This window comes from Lontra canadensis, unplaced genomic scaffold (genome assembly GCF_010015895.1).
Source record: "Lontra canadensis isolate GAN:19392208 unplaced genomic scaffold, GSC_riverotter_1.0 scaffold100, whole genome shotgun sequence".
NCBI lineage: Eukaryota > Metazoa > Chordata > Mammalia > Carnivora > Mustelidae > Lontra > Lontra canadensis.
In genome coordinates this window covers 5,937,115-5,961,610 of record NW_022631094.1, presented here as the reverse complement: position 1 = coordinate 5,961,610, position 24,496 = coordinate 5,937,115, and the positions used below count along the sequence as shown (strand labels likewise).

At 42.4% G+C, this 24,496-nt stretch overlaps 1 protein-coding gene across 2 annotated transcripts in view; it reads right to left on the bottom strand.

Annotated features, from left to right (window-relative positions):
* Nucleotides 1-23,312, bottom strand: part of CCNY (cyclin Y) — a 224,438-nt gene extending 201,126 nt beyond the window's left edge. The window contains exon 1 of one of the 2 annotated variants that reach the window (XM_032837811.1): nt 23,026-23,312. In XM_032837811.1, coding sequence (XP_032693702.1) covers nt 23,026-23,179 — 154 coding nt within the window. In that variant the 5' untranslated portion in view covers nt 23,180-23,312. The remainder of the gene's footprint in view (nt 1-23,025) is intronic. The other variant, XM_032837810.1, reaches the window with a different exon arrangement.
* Nucleotides 23,313-24,496: the final 1,184 nt, after the last annotated feature.

Here is a 24,496-nt window from a genome sequence, read left to right as displayed (position 1 = left end):
AACAGACCAAGACTTGTGCAGACTATTCTACCTTCTTCTGAGAATAAACCGACTCCATTTGCCATGGCCCAAATAAACCCTGAAGTTTCCCACCTCTAGGCCTTTGCTATTGTCATTCCCCTTCTACCTGGAATGTCTTACGTTCTTCTATTCACAAGAACCACCCACCCAAAAGACCCAGTCCAATCCATTATTCCATGAAGCCATCTCAAATTACTGGAGGCAAAAGTTCTCTCTTCCACCTTTGCCATCTTACAGCATATTGCTTTTTCATCTGATTTTAGCATCTACTCTTGTAACAACTAACATGGTACTAATGACACTGTGCCTTAAGTGATAATGTGTATACTTCTCATCTTTCACTATTGGAATTCCATGACCTATCCGAATTTAGTAACCTAGAAATCAGAGGTCATGCCTCGTGTATCTTTATAATACTTACATACTTAATATAATATTGTGTTCCTCAATAGATGTTCAATATTATTTTTTAATGAATTAATGAAGATTTCAGTGAGCAAACTGACAATTCTCAAACTGATAATACAAATTACCCACATATGCCTGAAAAATATCATGTAGTTTTTTTTAATTCCTGCCTACTATGTGTCAAGTTTTGTTCCTTTGCCTCAAAAAGGCAAAGGATGGGACGCCTGGGTGGCTCAGTCAGTTAATTATCTGCCTTCAGGGGGAGTCATGATACCAGAGTCCTGGGATGAAGTCCCTAACATCAGGCTCTTTGCTCAGCAAGGAGCCTGCTTCTCCTTCTCCCTCTACTCCTCCCTCTACTGATCCCTCTGCCACTCCCCCTACTTTGTGCTCTCTCACTCTTGCTCTCTCTCAAATAAATTTATTAATTAAATCTTTTTTAAAAAGAGGCAAAGAACTTTCAGAAATGTCTCCTAAGGAAATGCCTCCAAAGACATTAGAATAAAATATATTATTATTTATGAGTTTTTAAAAAGAAAGAAAAACCTAAAGGACAAAATCTAAATCTAAGAATTCAATGCTACCATAATTAGTACAGTCATGATTAAATACAGAATTGATACACCTGGGGTACCTGGGTGGCTCAGTCAGTTAAGCGCCAGCCTTCAGCTCAGAGTCCTGCAATCCAGACCCGTGTGGGGCTCCCCATTCAACAGGGAGTCAGTCTGCTTCTCCCTCTCCTCTGCCCCTCCCCTGCTCATACTCTCTCTCTCCCTCCTTTTCCCTCTCTCTCAAATAAAAAAAAAACTCTTTAAAAAAAGTAAAAGTACAACCTACAGTAATATCATGTTAGAAGATTACTTACAAGTATTAGAATTACTATTATTAGAATTAATTTTATAGTAAGAGAAAAAGAAAATTGGGAGTCATGGTAACAGCACGATCCCAATTTGAAAGAAATATACATCTACATCTATGTACACAAGATACATGTATTTTTTTTTTAAGATTTTATTTATTTATTTGAAAGATAGAGATCACAAGTAGGCAAAGAGGCAGGCAGAGAGAGAGAGAGAGAGAGGAGGAAGCAGGCTCCCCGCTGAGCAGAGAGCCTGATGCGGGGCTCGATCCCAGGACATTGGGATCATGACCCATGCCGAAGGCAGAGGCTTTAACCCACTGAGCCACAGGCACCCCAAGATATGTGTATTTGAGAGAATACAAACCACTGAACAAGTAGATGAATAAGCACCTGCGTTCTGGTAATCTCCCGCTATATAAACTTGCCTTCGATTCCACACACCTGTATTTTTTTATTCTTTAAAAGATACATGTATCTAAACAAATCATTGGTATTTTTTTTTCATATTACTGTAAAATAATAGTATAAAATACTTAAAACAAGAAGTGCTCTGCATAGTGGGATTATAGATAATATTTTTCTACAGACTTCTCTAAATTTTCTACAGTGAATATACTGCTTCTATAATCGAGGAAATAACAAATATTGTCTTTTAAAACAAAATCATTCATTTTGGTCTCATAAAGGTAAATATGACATGGCAATCCAACTTCTGGATCAATCTGATTCATATCACATTTAAGATTAAGTGACAATACAAATTCACCAAAAATTAAGTTTCAAAACACAGGTCCTTCCAGCAACTCCATTTCTGGATATATACAGAAAAGAATTAATAATGCAGAAGCATTATTCACAATAGTCCAAAGACAGAAGGAGCCCAAACGTCCATCAGTAGATGAATGGATAAACAAAATGTGATAGATATATGTATTATGGTGGAATATTATTTGGCCTTAAAAAGGAATAAAATTCGGACAGATGCTACACCATGGATGAACCTTGAAGACTTTCTGCTAAGGCCAATAATCCAGTCACAAAGACAAATTTGGCATATGGGATACATACCTGAGGTACCTGGGGTAGCCAGTCAGAGAGACAGAAAGCAGAAAGGGAGTTGTCAGGGGCTGAGAAGGGAGAGATGGGGAGTTACTATTCTGTAAGTACAGTTTCAGTTTAGGAAAATGAGAAAGTTCTGGGGAAGGATGGTGCTGATGGCTGTACCACAGTGGGAATGTATCTAAGTGGTTCTGAACTGTACCCTTAAAAATGTAAGTTTTATATCACCTCTAATTTTGCCACAATTAAAAACACACACACATAGTTATTTACAATGAGATGATGTCTGCAGAAGTCCAGTGGCTCTGGATATATCAAGGATAGCTTCACCTAGAATTCTCCAACAAATGGCATCCTCGAACTCTTTAGAATGGATATAAAAAGTACAGTAGACAGAAAAAAGGCCCTGAGAGCAACCTCATTCACATTCACACAATAGCTTCTTACAGAACAGACCAATACACAGGTGGGACAGAACAATGGAAGAAAACAGCTTGGTGAATGACAATCAGAAGCATATAACTATTCTGTATGGAGGTATCAATTACACCACGAAGTGAAAGAGGTGCAGAAGAATGGGTCTGCCGTGGTGCCCCAGTAACCCTACATTTATCCAAACAGCCCATGTAGGCAAGGTCTGAACCACAGCTAATATGACTTGGAGGAATATCTTATGATCTTCCTATACCACAAGAAGGGGGGCTGGTCTACAGAGCCGCTAAGAGACTGTCTTAGGCCAACTAGGCTGCTATAACACAATATCATAGGCTGGGTAGCTTATAAACAACAGAAATTTATGTCTCACAGTCCCGGAGGCTAGAGGTCCAAGATCAGGGTACCAGCATGATTGGGTGAGGGTCCTCTTCTGTGCTGCAGACTTCTCACTGTGTCCTCTCATGGTAGCAGGGGCTAGGGATCTCTTTGAAGTCTCTTTCATCAGGTACTAATCACATTCCTGAGGGCACCACCTTCATAACTTAAGCTCCTTCCAAAGGTCCTACCTTCCAATACTATCACATTGTGCATTAGGATTGCAACACATGAATGCAGTGGGGGGGCCCACATTCAGACCAGAGCAGAGACCATCTCCCATGAGCCTCCCCCTCTGGTGGCTGTCATGAGACCGGTTCTCACTGCGTCCTGGGTTCTGGTGAAGTATAGGGCGCTCAACACACTCATCCACCCCGCAACCAGAGTTCCAAAATATAAACCCACTTAACTGCAATCTAGACTTGGCTTCCTGGTGGCAGCGTATCGCATGACACAGGCAATCGCTGGCCTCTCTTACTTCAGCGGCACCCTGTTTGGTGTGTTGGGAAAAGACTACAGGAAGCTAACACCTTTGAGCGTATGTATTCTTCTTTTCTCTGTGTGTAGGTAATCAACCACCTAAATCTAAAAGTGATTTGTTATATCTTTACTGATCAAATCGGTCAGGCCTTCACCTTGCCTTGTCCCATGTGTGTGAGCACAACGAGCAGTCACAAAGGACGCCAAGTTCTTGAGACAACTGCTACAAACCAAATGGTACTCTACATGTGAACAGGACAAAGCAGTTGGCCTAAGTCACCTTTTCAATTTCACTTGTTCTTATGTGCAGTACAGTCTTGTCTTCCTCCAATAAACCCATCCTTAAGAGCAGAGACATGTTTTCTTCTACTTACCTATATAATTTGATCAGCTCCGGGTAGATAGTTTTATGCACTGGCAGTACTAGAAGTATTGCTGACCATCTACACACTGTTATTTTGCCCCTGAGCCACAAGTAGATAAGGTGCTGCTCTTAGACTTTATAGAAACAACAAGCAAAATCAAAACAGTTGAAGAAAAGAGAGAGAGACTTATTTAAGGCCATGTTTTCAGGCATCATGATTTGCTACTGACGTTACTGTAATGTTCTATAAAGGAAAACATTACATCCATTATTTTTTTAAGGGGGAAGAAACCTTTTTAACAAACCAAGAGAAAACTTATTTCTACAAAGCAAATATCCTGCCAGAAACTAAGGAAGTGCTCAGGAATGATAAGAATATATCTAAAGAACAGAGTTTGGAAAGGAAACGGTTTGAAGAGGCTCCCACCAACCAAACCTGGGGCAATTTTAGCTACAAAAAATAAGAGATTACAACTCACCAAATAATAAGAATCCATGACTCCATATTGATAATTATACAAATGGGGAGAAGGAAGAGCTCTTCCTTATAGTGTCTACCAAAAAATGGAGAAGCAGCTGAAGAATTATCAATGGACATTACAACTAATGAATGAAAGTTTGGTAAGAAACAGAATACTTACATCATCTCATTCTCCCCACAAATAACTTATTGTTATTCATTAAAGCTACGTTACACTGAAGAAACCTGAATGGTACCACCCCTGAACCAAGCAACAAAGTTAACATCGCCGATGCTGAGAAGACTGGATAGCACGTGCCTCTTGACAGGATGCATCACTTCTGCAATATTGCTGCCAAATGTATACACAGCCTGAATCGAACCAAGAGAAAGCATCAGACAAACCCAAATTCCCAGGTAATGGGAATATCATGATGGGCAAGACAGACATAGTCCCTATCCTCACAGAGTTTATATTCTGGTGGGGAAGGGGAGACATTCAACAAACAGGCCAACAAAGTGAAGTGAGAAAATGATGGAGCTGCCACGATGGTGGGAGGATTCCTTTCTCTGGATTGTGTTTCTAGGAATAGACCCCCTGTGAAGGTGACACAGGCTGCCCAGGAGCCTACGAGGTAATCATTTTCGGGAAGATCTGGCAAAGCAGAAGCAACAGCAAATGCACAGACCTAGACACGGACAAACATCCAGGAAGCCCCTGATGTCGCTGTAGAAGAAGGGAGGTTTGTGCATCAGGCAGGGACAAACACTACCAACTGTGAGCTGTGGGGAAGAGTCTGTGTTTACTCAAATCACAACAGGAGTCAAGCAGGATTTTAGGCAGGGCAGTGATATAGTCAACTCCACATTTGTTAAGGGGCGAGAAACAGGATTATAAGAAAGAACAGCCTGAAAAGAGTAAATTGTAAGAAGCACTTAATAAGAAGAAGCCAGAGAAATTTGCTCCATCTTCCCAGAGATCTCTGCAACTACAATACAGAACCTTTTTTCTCTACCAGATTCTAACAGGAAATAGCAGCACTGTTACCAAATCTAAATTGCAATAACGGAGTATTATGTGAGTAATACATTAGGTTAAATAATGGGAGTAGTTTTTTCCAAAGCAGCACCACCCAGCAAACCTTACTGAAACCAAGTGGACCCTGCCATATTAGAATCACTCTTCAGTCTCCACATCCGCCCTGCCCCATAGCCACTTGCCTTGCTTCCCCCATCTGTACACACCACCAGCTTCCCCACAAACTTCCAAGGGCTGTTAAGAGAGCTACCTACCACACAGCAGTTCCCAGAGACTCCTCTGCCAGTCTCAACTTTTAACCAACAAAACAATGTCTTACCATGTATAAAGTTAACCATTTACCACATACTTAATCTGCTTTAATTAAAGCTACTACTGGACTGCTCAAATCACAATCTAAAGACAAAACTCAAAACTCATCACCTGAGTAATCTACAAAGCAAAAAGAAAAATACTACAGGAAAGGCTTTCCATTCCTATCTTCTTAATACAAAAATTTTTACAGCTATGTCAGTGTGCATTATTTTAAAATGCTATGGAAGTAAACATGCAAAAATGTCCAAAAAAACCTTCTTTGACTCCTTATAATTTATTTAAATCAATTATAGCCAAAAGGATAGTGTATGTGAAGACACTAAAGGGGCAGTTTTAGAAAAGAAATGCTAATTTCATTTTAGGTTACATAAACTGCTAAAAAAAAAAGAAAACCTAAGATGAGAAAACAGAGATATTCACAGCATAAGAATGTTTTGTAAAAAGTGGATGAACCTGGAATTTATGAGGGGCAAGTTCAGAAAGAGAAATCGTAATTTTATTTAAATTTTATTGGTAATTTTATCGGTAATTTTACCCAAAACTTACTGATTTTCTAGCTTTTAAGTTAACAAAAGTCTCAAAGACATTTTTGTTAATTTCTTAATATAAATAATCATGCTTTTCCGCTAACGTTTGTCTGTGCAAAATGGGTGCTAATTTATCCCCAACCTGAGTTTTACTAAATTAGTTCATTTTAGGTCTACTATTTGGAGAGTATAGTGGAAATGCCATAGGAAAACCAAAACATGGATTTTAAAAACAAACATATGAGAAAATTATTTCTAACTTCCCTTCTCTGGCCTTCCCCAATCACTCAAAATCCCCTCCATCTTCACTCTTATGTTCATTCCCCACAACAAACAGAGATCCATACCCTCAGCTTTGACCTTCACCATGCCAGAGATAACTGAATACCTTTCCCAGGGGAAGCCATCCTATTAACTTATCTAAATGAACTCAATACTTTCACCTGGGGAATTAGGAGCACAGATCCTGGTCAGTCTTTTGTGGACCTAGAATTAAAGACATCGGGGTAGCCATTTGCTACCACAGAAAAAGAAAAAAAGCTATTTTACAATAAAGATCTACAGAAAAATAAATGAGACATAAAGAAAGATCAGATCAACTAAAACTGACAAGAGAATTTAAAAGTAAAATACTTAAATAGCTGCCTCAGTTCCTACAAGCTATCCAACTGCCTATTCCAAGTCCTTGGAAGACTCTGTTATATTGCCTTCCATAAAATCTCCTCAAGACTTCCAGTAATTCTTCCCTCCCCCACTCCCTAATCAGTTTCAGTGGACTTCTATTAAACAAAAGGGTCTGAATTAATGCTTGTGGTGAGCAACCTCCAACACAGCCCCTGAAGTATCTCAAGGTATCCCACCCTCGTACAATACCATCCCCTGGAATGCAGGGTGGATTTTAGGGACTTGATTCTAACAAACAGCAGTGACAGAATGTTACTTTCAAACTGACATATATCAAGGCAATGGCTTCCATCTTGCAGATCTCTCAGGGTCTCTGAGACCACGTGCTCTGGGCGGAGGCAGCTACCATGTTGTCAGCTTAAGGAAAGGTCAATACAGCAAAGAACTGATGTCTACAGCCGACAACCAATGAGCACTTGATGCCATGAAAAGCCATTTGAGTGAGTTTGGAAGCAGAATGTTTCCAAGTCGCTCCTTGAGAGAACTACAGTCCTAGCAGACATCTCAACCGCAATCTCGTAAGAGACCCTGAGCCAAGGACTCCCAGCTAAGCCTTGCCTGAACTGCTGACACAGAAACTGAGAGATAATACTGCTGTTCTAAGCTACTACATTTGGGGATAATTTGTTACACAGCTCAATAACTAACATAATTCTCTAAGACATAATTCTCACTCAGATTAACATAATTCTAACTCAAATTTTAAAAAAATAAAATAAAATGGGGCACCTAGGTGGCTCAGTGGGTTAAAGCCTCTGCCTTCTGCTCAGGTCATGATCTCAGGGTCCTGGGATTGAGCCCCACATCGGGCTCTCTGGTCAGCAGGGAGCCTGCTTCCCTCTCTCTCTCTCTCTGACTGCCTCTCTGCCTACTTGTGATCTCTGTCAAATAAATAAATAAAATCTTAAAAAAAAAAAAAAAACTAAGATGGGTCAAGATTAATTTCTTCTTGGGAATACTTAACCTTGTTGTGAGAATCGTGTTGAGTGAAAATGCTCTGACCTTCCCCCCTACCCCTATCAGGAGATTTGGCTCTCAGACCACAAACCACTATAAACTAATCCCTCTTAGCACAGCCGCCATATCTGTAAAGTGAGGATCTCTATGGCACTTGATAGTATGAATGTTCTAGGATTCTATGAAGGCTATTTTCTCATACTCAACAAAAACAGCATATTGCCTCCACAGATCTGAAGACATCTATTCTGTCTCCCACGTTACAACTTTGAGTAATCATTTTACAAAATCCAGAATATATGCAAAATACACAAAACTGGTCTCCAATGCACATCCATCCATTATGAAATCTTTTAGAACAAATGTCCTCCTAATGAGCATAATTCATTACATAAGATGTTTGGGGATTAAGCCACCAACAAGTTCCACATTACTTACTGACTTCAGAATGAACCTATGTGTCAGTCCACCCTGGATCTTTCAGAAACAGTTTCCTTCTGCCTGTAGCACACTTCTAGCCTCTTCTCTACTCCCATCCCTCTTGCCCTTGCCATACGATTGTCTTGGCAAAGCCCTACCTGACCACATCCCCTCATCAACCAGAGTAGAATTAATCCCTCTGGCCTCCCTTCTACCTCTGTATATTGCAATCATCCATTTGCATATCTGTTTCCCTTAATAGATCATTAGGACCTTAAGAGCAAGGTTCAAGTTACATTGATCTTGCATTCCAGGTATCTAGCTGGGAACATGGAACTCGGTACTTGGAGGAACTAATGTTTGTTGACCTACTGAAAAAGTGAACCTTAAACTCCTGGTTGGGGGTGGAGGGGGGGGCTCAAATTCTCACACTTCTTAAAAATGTCCCTCCTGGAGTCCCTGGGTAGCTCAGTCCTTTAAGTGTCTGCCTTCAGCTCAGGACATAATCTAAGGATCCTGGGATCAAGCCCTGCTTTCTCAGTGGGGAGTTTGCTTCTCCCTCTGTCTCTATTAAATAAATAAATCTAATCTTAAAAAAAAAGAAAAATGCCCCCTCCTCAGGGCCAGTATATCTATGGACTGATGACAGTTGTCCTGACTTGAGCCTCCACTTTGCAGGCACCAATCAGGAGCAGGCCCCTGAGAGAATAAGCATCTCTCAGCAACACTTGCTTCCTGAATTCCACGTCCTCTCCAACTTCCCTGTGGTTGAAGACAACACATTCTGGAATCACTTCCACATAGGGGATTTACCACTCGCTAAAATACTAGTTTAGAAAAGAAAGGAACTCCCTAACTTCTCTGCTTGCCTAATTCCTTACAGTATTAAGCATTCTGCTTAATACGGTCTCTTCATCTATAGCGAGAATTCCAAACTGGAAACCTGTCACCATGTTTGAACTCGGGAAAAAAAAATAATAATTTTGTGATCAGCTTTCAGCCACCTCCCACACTGATTCCCACCATCAGCATTAACAGTTATTTTCAAATAAAAAACAAGAGAGACATACATGTATGAGATAAACCTCAGGGGACTAAAAAAAAGTGAAATGAAGGCCAAAACATCATACACCAAGCATCTTATAATAACACCTGAAAATCAGACGAATTATCTACACGGTCAGAAACAAACAACACAGCTAAATTCGATCTCGGTGATCACTCCCATCACAGGCTGACTGAACTGAACCACCAAGCTGTTCAATGAGAAATGGCTCCAGACTGTTAGGCTAACGACACTCAGAAGCAACATTGGTCTTTATTAAGAGCATATGATTTCCATTCGTTATAAATAGCCCTTTGTATACAATACCCTAACAATGAGCTAGTTACCTGCTCACCAAAAGAGGTCCCGTAAGGGCACCTCATAAGAAGCACTTTCGTTCATCTTGTTCCAATGCTTTTGTATGCTTAAAATGAAAATATCTCAAAATTCTATGATCATAATTTTCTGTTTCAGAATTATGAGCACCTCATAAGCACTTTCCTTCATCTTGTTCCAATGCTTTTGTATGCTTAAAATGAAAATATCTTAAATATTCTATTATCATAATTTTCTATTTCAGAATTATGTCCCTGGTCTCCACAAACTGCTAAGAACCCTTATGTAAGTAGTACAAAATATGTTTTGTCACATTTTCATTTTGTGCAAACAGGCTTTGTGTATCATTCGCATTTGAAAACCAACTCAAAGAACTCGATACACTTGAGTCTAGTAAGGCTGGATCTTCCCTGAGAGAGCTTATTTCATGGAAAAAAGCATATACTAGGGTTGGTTAAACTTGAGATTCACTCTTAAAACAATACTTAATTTCACTTTGGAGAATACAAAAAGAGGGAGAAAATATCCGAGGTCCAGCTGTTTCTCTATTACTTAACTTGCTCTGATGAGTTTAACTTCCATGTCCCTTCCAGATGGGCCACATGAACAAGGAGTGGCTCCTCCTTATGACTCCAAATAATGCTACTACATGGTTCTGCAGACAACGAGAGCCCCAGGAATAGTCACAGCACCGCTGACTTGGTCTTCCCATCTCTCTACCAGGAGCCTTCTCAATCTCTGAGTAATGGCTCCAACAACCCAGTTTTTCCGTGTGTCCTGTAACAAGAGTGCTGAAAACCACCTCTCTAATGAATAGCTGTACTTTTATAATAATAACGTTTCCTGACAAATAATATGTGCTACATGGCATAGAAAGGGTTGACTATACATTTTCAAACCTCAGGCTTTGGGAAAATATCTTCAACTTCAAGAATCACTACCAGGGTGCTTGGGTGGCTCTGTCGGTTAAACGTTTGCCTTCAGCTCAGGTCCTGATCCCAGGGTCCTGGGATGGAGCCCCATGCTGGGGAGTCTGCTTCTTCCTCCCCCCTACCCCCGCCTCAAGCTTCTGTAGTCTCTCTCTCAAATGAATAAATAAAATCTTTCTTAAAAAATTTTTAAAAAGAAAGAATCACTTCCACTTGTATCTTTACCTTACACTAAGGGACTGACATTTCTGGTTCAAATATTTTTAGAGGAAATGTTTGTCAGGAATACAACATCACCACATGTTTTGGAGCATTCTTCACCTAGACAAGCTACAATTCAAGACTGGAATTTTTAACCTCTATTTCAAGAAACCAACACCACCATTTCCTTATTCCAGCAGAAGTGTTCTCAGGTAAAGAAACGGACTCTTGAAATCAAGTAATTTAAATAGGTACTTCCCTAAATATTTTTTCCTTAAGAATATAACAATGCAAGACAGATGCAACCAAGGGATTTTTTCCCCCCCCCAAAGGTTTCTACTAAGATGTTCTTGAGTATCAGATGGCTGAATCAAACACCCATTCTGTTCACTGCCTGCCTCAGGGGGCCAGGTCATCAAGCTGTGGCTGATGAGATTTCAAAAGGTCCACAAAAATACTAAACTGCACTGAACACTTGTCAAACCAAGCCAAAGCTACAGCAGAAAACACAGTCAGTTCAGAGAATTACAGATTCTAATAGGCCTTCCATTTTTATATTCCTCATCATAACAGACTCTCAAAAGGAGCGTCCACTGTCAGTACTATAAAATATGAAAAACCCACACACAGAACTAGCTGATTTTTAAAATTGAGTAAAAAATAAAATTAAAACTCTTGGCTAAAAGAAGAAAACTTACCACACCTTTCAGTACATTACACCAAAAAGGAAGGAAGGGAGGGAGGGAGGGAGGGAGGGAGGGAGGGAGAAGCTATAAAGGAAGAAAATTAAGTGATTTTTGAATTTAAGTAAAGAAACTACACACCCTCCCGGTACACACAGAAAGCTATCCTACCACCCATGGTCAGAACTGCAAGCAATGTCTTTTCTGTCAAAAATACCATTAGGAGCACCATCTTAGAACATGATGCTAGTTCTAAGGAGTCCAAACGAACAATGCATTCCTTTGCGAAACTGGTGGAGGAGGGGCAGGACATTGACGTCAAGTCTGAAGTTAATGGCAGCGCCTGGAGCTGTGCAGCCTAGAGTCTCTGAAGTTCCACACCCAGGCCTTGAATGTGTCACAGTGACAGAGATAGTAGAACCATGAGGAAGTTGCTCTATTGTTTCTTTTTCACCCTGAATCCTGGAACCTGCACTCAGTGGTTCTCAAGAGAAGTAGGAGGAGAGTTGCCCCCTTGGGGAAATTATACTTGGCAATTACATTTGTGGTGTCATGACTGGGGGTAGGAAGACGCTACCCGCATCTACTGGGCAGAGTCAGAGACACTGCTAAACATCCTACAATGGACAGGGCAGCCCCCACCATCAACAAAGAATTATCCTACCCAAAGTATCAAAAATGCCAAGGTTGCGAAACCCTGGCACAGCTTCAGAACTTCTACTTTACTGAAAGGGTTCCAGAATTTTATGTTAAGAAGCTAGGCTCAAGTGAATATACTTTCACATGTGAATGTGGCTAAACAAGACAAAAACCCATTTATGAATGCTACTTTGAGGAATAAAAAACCAAAAACTATACAGGCAATTTACAGACTGTCCTTCTTGACTGGACATCAGTATTATAGTTTGACATCACATTTTTCAAACCATGTTAATCAAAGTCAGACACAGAGAGCAAGAGGAAAACACTCATTTGATCCTTGAACTATCAACCTTTCATTCCCAAAGCGAATGCACAGATCTAGTCTGAGGACACAGGAGACTAGGGGGGGTAAGGATGAGGCTGCATTAAGCCATGCCTAAGAGGAGGTAGCTGGCTGCCATTTAGCAGACTAATGTCCACACTCACCTACCCACATGAGCCCTCTGCTCTCAAACTTTCACTTCGGCCCAATACTCCTTCCCACAATCCCCTTCATTCTTTCCTTCTAGTCCTGTCACGGTGTTGTCTTAGAAATATCCAGGCACAAGAATAAATTTCATTGTCAAAAAAACCCACAAATGGTCCTCAGAATATTTACTACTTAAAGATTTTATTTATTTATTTGTCAGACAGAGAGAGAAGAGAGAGAGCAAGCGAGCGAGCGCAGGCACTAGCAGGCAGAGTGGCAGGCAGAGGTGGAGAGAGAAGCAGGCTCCCTGCGGAGCAAGGAGCCCGATGCAGGACTCAATTCCAGGATCCTGGGACCATGACCTAAGCCGAAGGCAGCGGCTCAACTGACTGAGCCACCCAGGCGTCCCAGAATATTCACTACTTAAATGAGAGAAGAAAATATTGTCTGGATAGCCAGTCTCCTGGTTTCACGTCAGAATTCCACAGGGCCTCTACCAGCAGAACATCTCCATCAACTCGGAAAGTCACTGCCATGCTTGCTATCCACCCCAAATCATTCTCAGGGATGCAGAGGCGCCCAGACATGGCCCACTACGGAGGCCTATTCTTTACCACTCAGGGCCTTGCTGGGCTGTTGCAGTGCATGTCATGTTGTCTTGTATCTGGGTCCCCCCTGACTTGTCCCACCTTAACAATGCTGTCACAGCTCCTCCTCACCTCCTCTCTTCATGTACTTCACTTCCTAACGCCCAGGGGCTGCCAACAGCTTCATAACATGAGTTACCAAGTAACCCTCCTACTGCAGAAGAGAGCTCTACACACAGCCAAGTGTGCTCACAGAGCTTGCACGGCGCTTCAGATACATGGCCTGGCAGAAAAAGCCATCTTCCGCAGAAGCAAATGGTTTGCAAAGCAAGAATATGCTCCCCACCGCTTAAATTTATCCCTGAGTGGTTCATAATTAAAGTCACACTTTTGAATACTGGCTTTACCAGGCTTTCTCTGCACTTCCTACAAAATATAAGAAATGGAAAAATCAGATATTAGATTTATTTTATAGAAAAGATATGCTAAAATTAAAGCGAATAAACAATTTGTATCTCTTCAGTAACACCAACTTTAGCTTTCAAGAGACAGAAGGCAATCTCTAATGCTATATAAACCCTGTTTACCCATGCTTTTCAAATAAAACTACACATTAAAATAACAGCCCATCACTTACACACAGCTGGAGGCTGTGGGAAAATAAAATTATCCATATAAACTTTCAAAAGTAATGCTCACTGTAAATGAAGTAATCCTTGACGAATTTGTGAGTTTGAAATTTTTGAAACTGAATTAAACACAGCATCATGACTTCATTTCTCAACCTGGACTCTAATAGGGTACACAGAAGCCCTAAAACCTAGACTTTTAAGCAACTACACAAAGTCTGGATCCATACCTAAAAAACAGAGATAATTTAAAGGATAATTATGATTACACTTAATGGAATACCTGTAATCAATTAATATCCTAAAAGAATATAGATTCATTAATGGACAGAATACTAAATTTAGAGTGAATCCTTTTCTTGAAAGTCAAAGAACAGATGTCTTAACCCATCCATCCATGCACTAATTTCTCTGACTAATGGTAAATTTGAAAAAAGTTTGGTAAAATAAGACAAAGAGTTTACCCAATATATAAAAATATGTTTAATAACTTCTCTTTTCCCTTTTTGCCCACCAAGAGCAGAAGCAACCATATACAGGAAGGAATCTGTTTAGAAAATGCTTTAAACACTACATTCCTGGTTTTGCAACACTCAGTTATATCACATATGCACTCCCATGGAGGGTATTTCCGATTCTGCCTCCTTAAAGCCAGAAGGTCTATAACCGGATGTGTCCAAAATAGAAGTGACTTGGCATTTCACCGTCCAACTAAGATATGTACAAGGCTCACAAAGAAACGGCCAAGGATGCAACTGCAGTTGCTAACAATTATCTTTCGTGTACTCCAGCTGTACTTTTCTCAGTGCCAAACGCCAGCTGACAGGTCTACTGATGCTAGTACATCTCCACTGAGCATGGCACTCACAACTATCATGCCCAATGAAGCCCCACTATACATCCCAAGTAAGGAGCAAAGATCAGAAAATAATGACCCAGGAATTAAAATAACATGTACTAGCGAATGTGGCTACAGAGTAATAAAACCAGGTTATGATAATTTTTTATCAAAGTCATATAACCATATAAGGGAACACTTAGCCCAGAAATGTTATAATCACCCAAACATTTTAGAACTCCTTTTTTAGAATGTAATTTTTCAGCCATACTAAAAAACAAATCAAAAATAAAAGTTTCTTTACAAAATCAAAACTAATGTATAAAATGTCAATATTCTGACAAAGGTGAGGGGAAAAAAAAAAAAAAAAAGATTTCAAGGTTTCCCAATCCAGTATTTAAAAGCAACCATCTTCCTGGCCAGGCAACAGAGATGCCCAGAGTGTTGTAGTTTATAGCTAACCAGCCCCAGAGATGACCTCTTTTCTCAGCTTCACCAAGAATTTCCAGGCAAAATCTTGCTGACTTGAGGAATCTGTCAATTTGTGTGTTGTCAGATGACAACACTCAGTTGGAGCTTTGAAACACCCCTTTCCTCCAAGAGTCAGACAGCAAGAGGACCCCCTAGAAGAAGGAAAGTAAGAGAGCCATAGGAAACAGCTACAAACAACATGAACGGCAGAGGAGGGGAAAGGAAAAGTGCGTTAGGTATCTTCTGAGCTCTCTGCAGTTGTGGATCTAGTTAGACTTTTTGGAAAGAAATGGCTGCAAACAGCCCCCAATAACTTGTTTCAGGCTGCCTGAGCTCATTTCTTAGCCCATCAATTCCCCTTTACTTAAAGAAGTATTTTAACATAATAAATGTATGCATACATAAGCCTTAAGACCTGCTCTGATTCAAAAAAAAAAAAAAAAACACAGAAAAAAGACAAAACCCTGGTGGCTTCAGCCTCCATCTAAGGGTCCATATTAACATTCCTAGCAATTTACTTTCCATGACACAGTCAGGGGACTGTTTGGGTGGGGTCTATTATCTCAGGAGTACCTCTGTTCACTGCAGGACATCACCGTGTGACTCAGGAGAGATGCAACCAGGAAAACTAGTATTAGAGCAGTATTCCTATTCCAAGTTCAACTACCAGCAAGCTTCGCATTCAAAGGTCATACAGCTCTGTATAACCGCATCTTATCCAGTTCCAAAATTCCAGCTATCCTTCTGGCACTACCTTAAGAACACTGACTGCAGCGATGTCTTTGTTAGGATAAGCCCCTCAGGCTCCCAGCTTCTCTGATCATGGAAAGTTCAAACATAATTTGTTGTAGATCTTGGAACACACTTAATATTTAATGCAAGAAAATCAACATGAGGACCATGTTCATAATAACATATATTCATCAAGTATTTTCTGGAAGCATTTTAGGCCAATTTTGATTCTCGTTTTAGGTACCTCAGGGCTTAATAGGCTAGGCAGCATTTTTAAGCACATTCTTTTTAAGCAGAGAGAAAAGTGAGGCTCACGAAGATGGAGGGCCCACAGTAAAGGCAGAGCCATGTCTGGAACATGAGTCTCCTGATTACTGAGCTCCTGCTCTTTGCCCTCCAACACACTTCAGAGAGCTAGAGGTACATCCTGTAAAACCCCGGGAAGAGCTCATCCTGGACTTATCCTTCTTGAGTCCCACCTCATTCTTCAGCAAAGGTAGAATAATGTTGAGTCTCAGAGCACAGAGTACAAACGGTGTCCTGACCAAGATTCCCAACAACATACTACTCAATGTTTCAAGCTGACACGAAATGTGGCAGGGAAAGTGAACTGTCTCCCTCCTTGCAGGTAACAAGCTGAAAATGATACTGAATGCATGAGATCAACCGCTGTGGACTCACCCCGGCTGCCTTCTTGTTGACTCATGAGAGGATTCGTACTTTGAAGTATGACAGGCATGATACCGTCAATAACACTCTTGTGAAAATAGCAAATGCTGCTTCCTTCAAGTAAGCCCAATAGGACACAACTGGAGCCAAATTTCTGACCCTATGTGACTAAAACAGAATTTCAAAACCACTCACATGTCTTGCATCTTGTTTCTTTTTTTCCTTTTAGTTCTACCCTTTCCTAGATAGGAATGAATTTAATCTTTGTGTTAGTTTCATCCAGCCAGAAATGTGAGAGTAATTCATCTCAAGATGATAAAGACAATGAGCTTTGTAGAAAAGAGTGAAAATATCTACCATTGTATAAGATTATTTAATCTTCACTCCTCTCAAAAAGTAAGCAGTAAAATAAAAATCCTAATCACAAAGTATTGCTAGCTCAAAGCATATAGGCAATGAATGAATATCTTAAAACAAAGTGGGCATGGGCCAGGCATGAGGATAGGGGGTCAGTTTCTAGACCCAGGTCACTCCCTAAGTAGCTGTCACAGGGTAGTTGAGATGTGGGGCTCTAGCAAGTGATAGCAGATTGAATTCCAACTCTGACACTAACCAGCTATGAAACCTTGAGCAAATTTCTTAACTTTCCAGTCTCAATTTCTTTACTGTAAAATAGGAAGAATGATATAGATTTTAAAAAGACAATACAAGTCAAGGAATTAGCATAGCACTTGGCCCAAAGTGCTATAAATTCTACTACCCTTGTCCATGATCTACATGACCTGGGCAAGAGACTGCACCTCTCAAGATACAGTTTCCTTATCTGTAAAATGAAGATGGGGAGCAAACGACTCCACGATTCTAAACTAGAGAGGAAAATAAGTAAGTAAAGGTCGTGAAATCTTCATTGGTACTTTGGAGAATGGCGCTCTCCACGAACCTTTAAAGTGCACCTCTCCATACTGACTAATATGCGCCAGTCCATGCTCGGTCAGGGTGTCTTCACAAATCTTGCAGGCAGTGCAGCTAATAAATCTTAGTCTGGAATGAAAGTCCACAGGTATGGGTTTTGTCCGGCAGGCTGGAAATGGTAAGTGGGTCTGACACACAAGAAGAAACCCAAAGAGATGAGGTTGTAGAGAGCCAAAGAAACCAAGGGCAGTAATTTAAGCTAATTCTGTAACAGGTGCTTAGCTCATAAATTGCTCCTTTGTCTCCCCACCCTTGTAACAGTGAGTGTACTTTTTCCCCGTTATCCTTCCCTGACCTAGGATGAGCCCTTTCGGCTTCCAGTTTCTCTGACTAAGGAAGTTAAAACATCATTTGCTGTATATCTTAGAACACTTCACAATTAATGAAGAAAATCACCAGGAGTAGCTAAGTTCATAATTACCTATGTTCATGTTGTACTTTTTGGTTTATTAACTATTTTGGCCTCATTTTGATCTTTAAGGATTTAAGGCCACAGCTAAAGCCATTCATCTTAAGAGATAAGGAAAAAGACTAAACATATCACACTGTTAAATAGACTACAATTAGCCATGATTTGTTTTGGTATAGGTTTTTTTTTTTTTTCTTTTGTGATGCTTTAAACCCTTAAGTTTCATTTTCAGGGTTTCACTCTACCTGCTACCTCTCAGGTTAAAACACAAACAAACCAAAACGTTTCATATCCACTCTACTTTCATTATTACAAGTCTCAGTCTTTCTCTACTTCCCTCCTGTTCTTCTTATGCAATAAATATACATGATGTACTCTAACTCCAATGTCCGTAAGTTGCTGACTTCACTCATTCATTCAAACAAATATAAAGTGTCTTCAGGATAAAAGACCCTTAGGGAAACAAAATGAATCAGCAAACAAAACAAAAATGTTCTACTGAAATTTACGTACCAGAAGGTACATTATTATTATCTATGTATTTATTTATATATTATAGGCAATATGTAAGAAACAATAATTAGAGAATGTATACTAGGATTGATGATGGGCTAATAGGAGAGATGTTAAAGGGGGCCATCAGGAAGGCCTCACTGAAAAGATGAGGCATGAACCAAGACTGAAGGCAATTGAGAGAGCCAAGAGGAAACACAGAAAAACACTCCAGGCAAAGGGACAGAGCAAAGGCCCTGGTGTGACAGCATGTCAGGTGTATTCAAGGAACAGCACTGAAGGATGCCAGTGTGGCTAGAGTGAGCTGGCAAGTTGAGTGAGGAAGGCAGGCAGATCACACAGGGCCTTGAAGTCCTTTGTAACAACTCCATCCATGGTAAAAGTCCATTGTAAAACTTTTACTGGATATGAAATAAGGAGTCACTGCAGTTTTTGAGCAGAGGAGCCACACATTAAAGTTCATAAAAGGCTCTCACCATGGTTGCCATGTTTGTTTGAGAATAGATTGTAGTGGGCAAGGGTAGAAACAGAGCTATCAGTTCGGTATCTTAGCTGAGACAAGCAGCAGGAGAGGTTTTGAGAAGTGTTTGGATTCTGGATATATTTTGAAGGTTGAGAGCCATTTTTTTCTAGCAGACTGAATACAGGATGTTGGAAAAATTGGATTGTCAAAGAAGATAGCTGAGCTACAAAGGATGAAATTGCTAGCAATTATTTTGAGGCAAACCGTAAGTGACACTTTGGTACAGATGTTACAGGCATTCTATCCTGATTTACTTAGTCTCATCAAATTTTAAATTCTCTTTAAGTCCACCCCTCTTTCTCTCCTCCCACAGCAATAATCTAATCAGGAAAGGCCAGTTTATTAAAGATACATGATGTTTCTTCTCAGAGAAACTGTGGCTATGACTATAAAGACAAGATACCCTCTCCCAGAAAGCAACCCCAGGACTAGTAAATGTGCGATGGCTTTCTAGTCAAGCAACAATGGAAAGTACCCATGTGTCCATTACTGGGTGTATGACTGTAGGCAACTCGTTTTTCCTCTCTCTGCCTCATTTTTTGTGTTAAAGTAAGGATAATATTATCCATAGGGTTATTGTGAATACTAAATGACTAAAAAGATATCAAGCAGTTAGAGCAGCATTTGGCACAGAATAAACAATATATAATGGCTGCAAATATTACTATCATTGTCATTAAGTCCTTTTGTTAATTCTCAATATCAGAAGATTTTTACGAGAAATAACAGCTAGGGAGGTGATGAGCCTAATACACATTTCCAAAAACATGAATAATCTAATACTAAGGTACACCTGAGTTCAAAGACAGGGCAAGTTGCTGGTAGGTGTCATGGAAGCCTAACTGCCTTAACTCAGCCCTGAAATATTACAGGACAAATATTAGCCATTGTATGTTTGGGGCAGGGAAAACATGGATTCAAACTTCATATCTCTGTGATTTTAAGAAACTGACCCATCACAGAAGCCCCATGAACTCCTCTCAACCTTTCAATTCTAGTTGTCTAAGATGTCTCTAAGGATAAAGATGGTACTTGAGCACTTTGGCTTTTGTGATATACTCAAGAATGCTTCAGCTATAGTTTTTAAATGTTTACTAATCATCTATCAATATAATTCAGAAGTTACAATCTATACCTATTTCTATATGCTATTTAACTTAAATAAGTCTGTTCTCTTCTCCCAGCTTCTGACACTGAATCAATTTCTATGGAAAATGTCCCTGAACAGACTTATCCAGCCAGGGATTCTGCATCTCTGAATTACCTGGAGAACTTTAAACATATTAATGCCAAGGCCCAGTCCTAGATTTCTGGTGTAACTGAAACCAATGCTGAGAACCACAGATAGGTAAACCCTAGAAGTATTACCTATTGAATTAGGAGAGAGAGAAAGAATATTGTTTAAATAGTGAATCAGCCAGTCTTACACAACGCTGACAGGCTTATAGTTTCTCCATGTTATGCACTAATATTGGGAAGAGGCTTTATTTTTACATCATGAATTAGGAAAATACAGACAAAAGGAAGATTAATGTTTCTTAGAGCCATGCTGCATACTATTATTGACTATAGAGAGGAAACGGGGTGGGGCTGGGGAGGTGAAGAGTAATTATAACCAGGTATTTGGCAGTAAGTCTTAGAAGGATTTTGCCAGAGAAAAAAAGACTAGTATTGTGTGTTACTTCATTTGAAAGAAATCTCAGTTTTGGTCATCAAGTCAGCTTTCAGAAAACATTTGGAAGACCACCAACTCTTGCTTTGTTAGGTCAGGATAGTGTAAGAGACTCTAGGGCAGGTTAAAAAGATTTCTAACCTAAGTTCATAGTGTCTCTTTACCCCAGAACTCAATTCATAAGATGGTGCTAGTTTAAACCCAGAAATGTTAATTCACTATTTAAACAATATTCTCTGGGGTAATGGCTTTCTATAATAAACTCATTCATTCATTTATTCCTTTAAAAAAAAACACTTATTAAATATTTACTGTATGCTAGACATAACCTCCAGATGCTTTGGACCATACCAGTGATCAAGACAGACCAGAACGTGGGACGCCTGGGTGGCTCAGGCGGTTAAGCTACTGCCTTCGGCTCAGGCCACGATCCCAGGGTCCTGGGATTGAGTCCCGCAGGGAGCCTGCTTCTCTCTCAGACTCTGCCTGCCACTGTGCCCGCTTGTGTGTGCGCCCACTCGCGCACGTTCTCACTCCCTCTCTCTCGCGCTCTCTCTCTCTGACAAATAAATAAAGGGGCGCCTGGGTGGCTCAGTGGGTTAAGCCGCTGCCTTCGGCTCAGGTCATGATCTCAGGGTCCTGGGATCAAGCCCCGCGTCGGGCTCTCTGCTCAGCAGGGAGCCTGCTTCCTCCTCTCTCTCTGCCTGCTTGTGATCTCTGTCTGTCAAATAAATAAATAAAATCTTTAAAAAAATAAATAAATAAAAATAAATAAATAAATAAAATCTTTTAAAAAAAAGAGATCTCTCTCTCTGACAAATAAATAAACAAATAAAATCTTAAAAAAAAAAAAAAGACAGACCAGACCTTAATATCCTTCCAGATGCCTTTAAATGCATGAATTTAAAGTGTAACTGTAGTTCAAAGACATCTAAAGAGAGTAAGATATTTTCTAAACTTGAAATATAATGTAGAACCCTAATTTACTAAGTGCCTACTGTAAACCAGATGTTCTATTAGTCCCTTTAATATTTGGTACTCATTTAATAAACTTGCAGTCCTGCAGAGATGACATTACTATTTAGAATAAATTAAGAGACCAAACAATGAGAAAATTCTTTCCCTTAGCAGAGTTTAAATTTCCACACTAGAGGGAATTCTCCATCCTAAAGCTGTCAAGAATGGGACTTATCACAAAGTTGTGTCAATTCATTCACACACAAGAAATTTTTTCATCTTAGTTCAACTATATCAACTGGGAGAAGACTTGGGGTTTAAAAAAAGAAAAACCACGTTATCACAAGAATACATTTCCAATTTCACATTTTCTTAAGTTGAAATTATGCAAACTGTGTTTCAAGCATGATGCAGAAACTACCTATCCATATTAAGCCACATAACTTAAGGACAAATTAGTACTAATGGATCTACTGTGGGACATAAATAAACACACGTTACTAGGTGCAGTGATCAGTCCTTTAACTTTATAAACACCAGACCAAACATCACTCAGTTCAGTCAGAAATCCACAGGACTGTAATTCTGCCCCAAGCAAAAACTGAGTGACAACCCAAATACGTCTCCAAACCATTTTGGTAATAATTGAGTTTGTAGTTTCGTTTTGTTTTTTTCAGTTTTCAGGTGAAGCTATTTGACTCCAATCCCGCACACACACAAAAATCCTTAAGTTTTTAACGGAAATAAGGAACTGCCAATTGGGATCAATTTGTAAGTTTCCGTGGGGAAGCTGATACACAACAACCCTGTTCTCCCAACTCCAGGCAGAGACTAATTCCAAAATGGGATTCACTCCTCCTTTACGCCAGGGATCATCCATTCTCTTCGCCTTCTAAAGGACAAACTAGCTCACCATTCCCGGGAATAACTTGGCTTGTGGCTACGTTCACACAGTGCCTGGGACGCAGGCTCTCAGGGCCGGGGCACCTCAGCACTGGCCACTCGAGTCTGGACAAGGGCCAGCTCTTGTCGCCTCTCGACCCTCACCCCTCCGCCCCCGCGGTACTCCCGAGCCTCCCGCTGGCAAAGTTACCCCGCCGCTCGCTCGGGGTTACAAGCCGGGACGCCGCTGGGGGTCTCCGGGACCCCGGAGCTCCCGGGGTTACGGGGACCAAGACCCGGTCCTGCCCTGATTACAGAAGCAGGGTGAGAAAGCCACAGCAGCCTCGGCCACACAAACGCGGGGTGCAGACAGAGCACGGCGGATGCGGGAGGGTTGTGGGGACGTCAGGAGGAGGCTCGCGAGGCCGCCGCCCCGCGACCCGGACTCGCCCGCGCTCACCGTCGATGTTCTCCCGGTCGCTGATGTGCTGCAGGTTGCAGCCCGTGTCCTCGCGGCTCAGGTCCGTGTCGGGCCGGTAGGACTCCAGCCGGGAGTGGGTATTCCTCCGGAGCTTGGGGCTGGACGACACGCAGCACGAGGTAGTGTTCCCCATCTTCGGTGGCCCCCAGACTCCTGCTGCTCTCGCCTTCCTCCCGGTCCCCGGGAGCGCGGCGCGGGCGGGCGCGGGGCGCGGGCGGCGGGGGCGTGGAGGGGATACCCGCCCGCCCGCCGCCGCGGGAGGGGGCGGAAGCCGCGGCCGGCCCCCGGGTCAGCAGCGGCGGCGGCGGCGGGGCCTCGCCATGGGCGGCGGCGGCGGCGGCGGCGGCGACGAGCGGGCGGCGGCCCCGGCTCCCCCGGTTCCCCTTCGGCCTCCGCACTCGCCCGCCCTGATCCGGCGGGCCTGTCCGCGGCGGAGGAGCGCTCGGGTCCGCGCGACTGCGGCCACCGAGCCTAGCTCACCCCGCCGCGGCCATGGCGGGCGGCGCCGCGCAGGCCGCCTTCCCGCCCCCCCGCAGCGCTTCCCGGTCGGCGCCCGGGTCCCCGGCGGCGGCGGCGGCCTCCGCAAGAGGTTCCGGTTCAAGCGGGGGAGCCGCGTGTCCGTGCGGGGCGGAACGACGGGCGGGCGTGGGCACGGCTCTCCGCCCGGCGCGGCAAAGCCCGGTGCTGCCGGCGAGGATGCTCGGGCGCCCTCCCCCGCCGTCGGCGCCCGCCCCCGCCGCAGCCCCCGCCCCGCCCCGTCGCCGCCTCTTCCCTCTGCCCTGGAAGCAGATCGGCGGCCGAGGTGGGAGGTCCCGTGCCAGCGCGGCCCGGCGCAGAGTATGGGGTCGGGGCCGGGGGTTGCGCTTCACGCAGGCAGGCGTGGGAGCCACAGACCGCGCGGTTGGAAGCTCAGCGTCTCGATGCCCTTCCTCTCCCGCTCTCCGCGTCCTCCACCTCTCCCCGGCCTAACGCTGGGACGAGAGGTGTGTGCGGCCGGCCTGCGCCGCTCGGGGGCCGGCGGGGTCCCCCGGGGCGTGGAGAAGGGCCGGAGCGGCGGGGGCGCAGCCGAGAAGCCTGAGGGAGGGCTGGGAGCACACGGAGGGTGGGGATGCGGCCGCCTCCCTGGTTTGCGCGGGGGCTGTGTTTCTCTCACTCTGGGGTGGGGGGAGGCGGGGGGTGGAGAAGGGGTTCTTTTATTTTGAAAGTATTTAAAAGGAGACTGGACCTTGATTTGGCACTTCTCCCTTCTATTTTGAGTTTTGCCAGGACTTGATAGTGACCTTGTTTTAAGCCGTGAGATAAAGCTGGGGGACCCCTGAGCTACATTAATGTCGAATTAGCTGCAGTGTTTTGAGTTTCTAGGAAATTAATGTAAAGTAGAGCTAGATAACTTACATCAGCTATCCTTTGCTTTTCAGTGCTGTGCGGTTTTGTCTTGCTGAGACCAGCC